The sequence below is a fragment of the Macrobrachium rosenbergii genome, chromosome 12 (genome assembly GCF_040412425.1).
Source record: "Macrobrachium rosenbergii isolate ZJJX-2024 chromosome 12, ASM4041242v1, whole genome shotgun sequence".
In the NCBI taxonomy this organism is placed as follows: domain Eukaryota; kingdom Metazoa; phylum Arthropoda; class Malacostraca; order Decapoda; family Palaemonidae; genus Macrobrachium; species Macrobrachium rosenbergii.
This window is the reverse complement of record NC_089752.1, coordinates 65,975,854-65,982,819: the sequence shown is the minus strand read 5'-3', so window position 1 is coordinate 65,982,819 and position 6,966 is coordinate 65,975,854. Positions and strand designations below refer to the sequence as shown.

The 6,966-nt window shown below is 36.3% G+C and overlaps 1 protein-coding gene across 4 annotated transcripts in view; it reads right to left on the bottom strand.

Moving 5' to 3' along the window:
• The window catches only part of LOC136843709 (uncharacterized), a 323,506-nt gene that overhangs the window by 138,829 nt on the left and 177,711 nt on the right, over positions 1 to 6,966 (bottom strand). For all 4 annotated transcript variants that reach the window (XM_067112299.1, XM_067112297.1, XM_067112300.1 and 1 more), the window contains exons 8-9: positions 1,977 to 3,412; positions 1,045 to 1,245 (exon numbers count right to left, since the gene is read on the bottom strand). In XM_067112299.1, the coding sequence (XP_066968400.1) occupies positions 1,045 to 1,245; positions 1,977 to 3,412 (1,637 nt within the window). The remainder of the gene's footprint in view (positions 1 to 1,044; positions 1,246 to 1,976; positions 3,413 to 6,966) is intronic.

The following is a 6,966-nucleotide window of genomic DNA, read 5'->3' as shown; positions in this document are numbered from 1 at the left end:
TTCCAGCTGTAATACCAATGCTGGGTGCATCAAAAATGGTGGTAGCCACATATGGAATCTTTTCCTGATAGGACATTTTGAGTACTTGCAGAAGTGTTGCTATGCAGCTTTTTTTTTTTTTTTGCAACACTTGTGTGCTGGGACCTCATAAAGCGGTTCACAGTATTTATTTACTGAAATTTCCAGAGAGAGCCGAAATAAAAAGAATACACTAGAAAAGTTTGTTGAATGATTGGGTATTTAGGAAGCTTAGTAACTGGTTAGATAGGTTTATCCAGTAGAGCATTGTCTACAGAAATTGAAGTTAACAACTTGTTTGTACTGTGAATTTTGTAAATAAAACTATGATAACTTGATTTTACTCCACAAGACAAAATTTCTCTTGAGCATTTGTTTCCAATACTTGATGCAAATTGTTGGTTGATAATAGGAAAATCAATTAAGATTTGTTTGATTGTAGATGATGTTCTGCATTCATGGACTGGGTCATGAGGGTTTTTCATTATGTTTGTGGAAAGAAAACATGATCAATTGGACAAGGGGATTTGATCAATAATTTTGAAGAGTTTCTGAAGCACTTCCAGTTACTCAAAATGACAGATTTCTGGGGTGGAATGCTTTTAATAATCACAAATGCTGACTATAATGTAGATCAACAGTGGACATGTAGATCAAATGTGGACAAGGCCATTACTGGATGAAGAACACTGATTTGTTTAACTACATAATTTATGTTGCAACAAATCCTTCACCAGGATAATGCAGACCTTCATGTCTTACATGTTCTAGTGCATGTTGCTTTTGATGTTAAAGGGTGCATATACAAATTTCTGATAAATGATACATATAATCCCAAGAGGCAAGAAGTAAATGCAACATTTTCAGAAAGAACTTTCTTAATGCTGAATTACACCAATCTTTCAATGCATTCCAAAAAAACATATTTACTCACGTCCTAAGAAAAAACAAAAAGCACTCATAGGAACTGGACCATGAAAACAACAAGAACTGAATGCAAACAAAGCAAAGCTTTAGCAAGCTTACCTGCTGTTGTCTACTTGAATCACTATGAAGTTCTGTATCATCTGCTGCAGAATATGGGTCATACTGTTGCTGTCCACCCTCAACTTTCACCTGCTGCTGGAACTGCTGCCACTGCTGTTCTAAAGCAACAGGTCTTTGATCCGACTGATTACTAGGAGTGTAGTAAGGGGAACCAGAAGCCAGATGATCATTTTTTGGTCCCTAAAAGGAATGTGCACAAAATTCTTAATGGGCTGAGGGATAAGGGAGAGGTTTCATCCTCTGTAGATGATTGTAAATTTATTGTGCACACAAATTTATTGTTCAAATTCTTGGCCAAAGTATTAATGTATATTTATTTTTCTAAATTCCAGAATGGCAAACTCACTTGGTATGTATTATTTTTTTATAAATATTGTTAACATTTTTTTACATCTTTCTTTTTTCCCTGACACTTTGAAACTTAATTTTTCCCTGGTACTTCCTTTCTATTACAGCAACATTATCATCCTCATACAAAGGGATTAACTCACTACATGTAATAGCAAGAAAAAAAGGAATACTTGAAATACTACACTGTCATTTATTTTAAAGTGGTGGAACCAGAAATGGTAGTCCTGAAATTAAGTACCAATTTTACCACACATGAAAGAATGACAAAGAAATAAAAAGAAATCTACCTAAAGCCAACCGAGAACTAGCTACCAAAAATAAAGTTAAAGTGAGCAAGGCAGCACAAATAAGATGAAATGAACAATCTCTATGAAGGGACACACACAGATAAACTAAGAGCCATCACTCTTTAACAAAGGTTTACTGTATGGCTTGAACTAATGCAAAAATACATTCACAAAAGGATCATACACCTTGAACAAATACTATCAAGATAGGGAAATAGTCTAAAAGCACACTAAACATCTAGCACAAACTGAAAGAAAAATATGTGAGCTTACCTGCTGGGGCTGCAAAGAAGTTGTAGGAAGATGACCTGCGAGTGAGCCAGGTGCTCCTCCAGGATATTCCATTTTTGTTGGAGGTGGACCATCTATGGTATTGGCAGGGTTTACTGGCACATATCCTACACTGACAACTCTTGGAGGCTGTTGTGACTGAAGCTGGGTGTAAGGCTGACTAGTTGCGCTTGAAGGATTTGAAGGATTGTATGCTTGTACAGGTTGGTCAGGGGGTGGGTAGCCAGTACTTGCAGGTTGTTCTAAAACAGACTGGGATGGATATCCAGATGGATTAAGTTGCTGACTTGGGGCTGCACCAAGATAAGAGGGTGCTGTTGCTGCTTGCGCTACCTGCTGCTGTTGGTGATGTTGCTGTGTTGGAGGTAATACCCCTGCCACTACCAATGGTTGGCTCACATTCATGTGGCCTGCGGAGGGAATACTTGGATCCTGGTTTACAAGCAACCCAACTCCAGAGGTTGTTGTTAGTGTGTTTGCACCAGATGTCAACACAAAGCAGACGTTAGCAGGAGTAGGGGTGCCACCTGGTGCTAAGGCTAAACCTGTAACTGGGGGAGGGACTCCTATTGCCATGCTTGTACTGGGTGGAGGCAGGGTTACTGACACTGAAGGTGGGTAAGTGGCAGTTACTTCTGGATTCCCATGAATACCAACATTGGTATGAGGGCTGGTAGTACTAACAGTATTTGACATCACAGTAGAAAATGAATTACTAACCCCTAATTGCCTTGCTATCCCTGAAGACTGAGCAGTACCATCACTAACAACAGGAGGCTGATTGATGGTCAAATGATTTGGAGTAACAGATACTGGTATGGTTTGAGGAGGAGGCTGTTGATGGATGATGGAACTCGGTCCTGCCTGTGGGTCATGTAACGGGACAGTATGTGACTGATGACTGACAGGCACAGGTGCTACAGGTGCTGTCACCTGTGTGCCAGTAGCAATTGCAACAAGTCGAGGACCATCGGAAGTATTGATTATCTGAGTACCTGGTGGAAGAGTAACGAGTTGAGTGCCAGATGAAGTGTGAACTAACTGTTGGTTTGGCACTGCTGCTGCAGTGGATACCACTGGGGGTGCAGTTAAATGCACAACTTGCTGAGACAATGTCACCACAGCTCCCTGAATTACCTCTTGCTGAGGCAAAACCTCCTGCGATACATTACTGCCACTAGCCTGAAGGTGTGGGGCCAGTATAGCATGACCTCCAAGCTGTCCCTGCATGGGAACAGGTGTTGGAGCCATCTGTGGGGGTCCTACATGTGGTGGTACAATCTGAGAATGTGCTGGTACTTGTGGGGGTACCATCTGGGAATGTAAAATCTGGGGTGGTGGGGCTTGTGGAGCTGACAGCTGATGAGCAGCTACTGGCACAGAAGCTAAATGAGGTTGACCAACTGCACCACCTGCACCTGAAATTTCAATTCAACATCACATTATTAAGAAGAGGCATATATTCAAATTATAAGCATAGGTAGCGAAGACCTCCAGTACAAATGATAATGTCCAATATGTGGCAAACATGTTTTCCCATCACTGATAAAACCATATGTTCTTGTTAATACAGTGACACCTCAACTTAATGCAAAGTTTGGGGGTCTGCCCCTCCCGGGAGTAATTAAACCCACTATGTAAAAAGATTGGTAAATAGCCAACCCAATACTGCATCCTGGAGCAACTAGCTTAGTTTCTAGTGAGTAGCGATTCCATATAATATATTTAATAGCCTACCCTTACTGGTACAGTAAAGCTCATTCATAACATACATGCTTGCAATGAATTCAGGATTGTAACGAATGAAAGTGATTTCCCGGTCTCAATTCAAATAAATGAACTTAATATTGTAGGTACTTAACGAATTATTTATTACAAAATCAGGCATATAACGAAATATGTTGTACGTCCCTGTTACAGTTTTATTAGTAATAATAGATACCTGTTCTAATGAAGTGATAATTTTATTGTTAAACATCAAAACAACTGTTATCCCAGCGAACTGTTACTACTTTGTTGGCTATTTTTTCAGAAATGCATCATTTCCTCCTCAGTACAGAAGTTAGCAACTGACTTTTTACAGTGAAAACTGTTTTTTTAACTGCTTAATGCTTGTTTTTTATGTAATGCATAATAAAAATGTTTTATATTAATATGCTGTGTCAATTTCTCATTTAAAGGTTTTAAATAAAGAGAAAACTATTAATTTTGTTTTAAACATTAAAATACATATCCAGTTCTTAGACTAACAATGACTTTCATTGAAATGTCTTAGAAATCTTGATGCACTTTATCGTCTGGATTTCATTCTGTAACAAAACAAGGGAGGTAATCCAACCATTTCAGGTATCTCCTTTTATAATGAATGATGCCTATAATGAATTGCAGATGACAGACCCCTGGAATTTGCTATAAATTAACTTGACTGTATTTTGATATTTTAATTCAGTCTAAAATATTTATTCACTTATTCAACTTCAGCTATATATCTGCTAAATGAAGTGCTTCTAAAACTACATACAATACAGTACAGTACTGGACAGTGTAAAAGCAAAAACATAGCTGACTGCTATAGTTCTACTTATTGGGTATGCTTACAAGACGTAAAATAACCAAAAATCATGCGATACATAAAAAACCATGAACATCTTTGTGTTCACATGTTCCTAAAGACTATGCACTTACTGTGCTCTCTCTCTCTCTCTCTCTCTCTCTCTCTCTCTCTCCTACAGTATCTTTATTAACATTTGTTTAAAGCTGTACAGAACTGTACGTAATACAGTAATGTAGTGTGAAATACATATATTTTTCAGTCTGTGTATGTGGTTGTTAATGCACTTATGCATGGCTTTAAGGTAAACAACACACTATCTGTGCATGTGCTTGTTGCCCTCTCTCTCTCTCAGACAGTAGTTGATCACAATGTTTTGTGTGTGCCTACATATATACATACACACACTGGCTAAATGCAAATCGTCATATAGTCAAACAGGCTTACCAAACTTATTGCCTTTTCTAATAATTCATTACTATTTCTCATAATTAATGACCATTTACTATTTCAAAGACCACCACTCTGCAAAACACGAGCATAGACAACAGCAAGAACTGACATAAACAACTGAAGCAAGATATAGCTGTTTGCCGATGTAAGCTACTGTAACTAATGCACTTTTATTTACAGTTGCTTTACAGTTGTCAACTTTTTGAACAGTTGGTAATTATCAATGGTGACTTCCATAAGTAAAAATGAAATAAATTTTCATTCACTCTTCATCCAACGAAGAAAAAGATCTCAAGAAAGTATATCGTTAAAGCTGCAGGTTGTAAATGTAGCTGAAGAAAAGAATAAAGTGCAGGCTACTAAACTTTTTGGACAGGCAAAAACATTGACCAAAGCTTACAAATCACAGTTTTACTTCATTTAAAATTTGTTTGTATAGATAATCTGCATTTTTAAACAAAGCTTTATTAATTTACGAAAAACATGTATCTCTGAAATATGCTTCATTTAGCAGCGAACAGTAGATGTTGGAAAACCCAGTCAGCTGATTCTGAGAATGTAAACATTACCAGAATGCAAATGGCGCATGATTGCAATTTTTATATTTTTATATGATAAGATGACAATGATACAATATATAAATGAATAAATTAAATCAAGAATCTTATCAAAATTATTACTGTATATTTCCATGTATAAGATGACCTTTGCATAAGACAGGGTAAAAAATTATGGCAAATTTTTATGAATTTCTCTCATATCTATAGTATAAGATGACTACTAAATTACAAAACCATCTGTGTAGAGGCTAGCTTTTGAAACACCAGGTAACTTACGAAATATTGTTATGTAAAGATGATATTGCAAATACTATTTACTTACTATACCCTTAGAAATTCAAAATAAATGAAATAACAGAGCCAATTCTATGTCACGTTTTTCCTACAAACGTTGCCTGAAAGGGAAACCATTGTTTTGTTTGCGTTTCATCGTCAATCAATAACAAACCCTAAAAATGTAATAATGTACGATAATTATCATACATAATTATCGTTCGTATGACTGAATAGTTCTAAACAGTTTCCATTATCACATATTGGAGATATCAATATTATGTTACCCTAAATGTTATCACTACTGTAATTTACACTACCATTAAAATTCTGAAAGGTTACCGAAAGATAGAGGTTGCTATGAGCGCAACTGTAACTCGATGTTTAAATTTTCTCAGCTGGGCTCGCATAGATAAAAGCTGATATCATTGATATGGAATTATTCCTCGAATAGGCTATTTCATAATGTGAATCTTTTCATGTATGTCGGTGGCTATCACAAGGAGGCCAAGGCTAGTCTACTGATAAACATCACTTGGAATTCAAGGTTTGATTTTTAGAATGGTAGTATAAGATGACCCCCAATTTTTAGGGATGAATTTTAGAATTTAAAGGTCGTCTTATACGCGGAAATATACGGCATTATTTTTGAAAACCTGTATTATTTGATTTTTGCAAATGGATACTGTTACAATTTTAGAGCAACAATGATTTGCAGAAGTGTGATTGTTCTGAAATATGAGTAAAGTATATATACGCACGGAATTACACTGTATTTAACCAAACATCTAGAATTTCTTAGCAACTGGTAGCCAACTAAACAAACTGATTCAGACCTATTTTTTTTTTTTATTTCTTTATAAGCATCAATTTAACAATGTCCAGTAGGCACATTACATTATGTAACTATACTGTACACTCTTTCAGAACTTTTATTACAAGAGAAAAGAAAATCACACGTTTTATTCGCAAAACCAAGGGCTTAAAAGTAAATATTTTCACCACCACTCACAGTGACAAGTCCTTTCAGTAACAAAACTGCTAAGCTGAGGTCCATTAAGTTGAGGTGCCAGTGTACAATTAATATTTACTATAGATGTTTATTTGTACATGAAACAACTGATATTTATCCTTT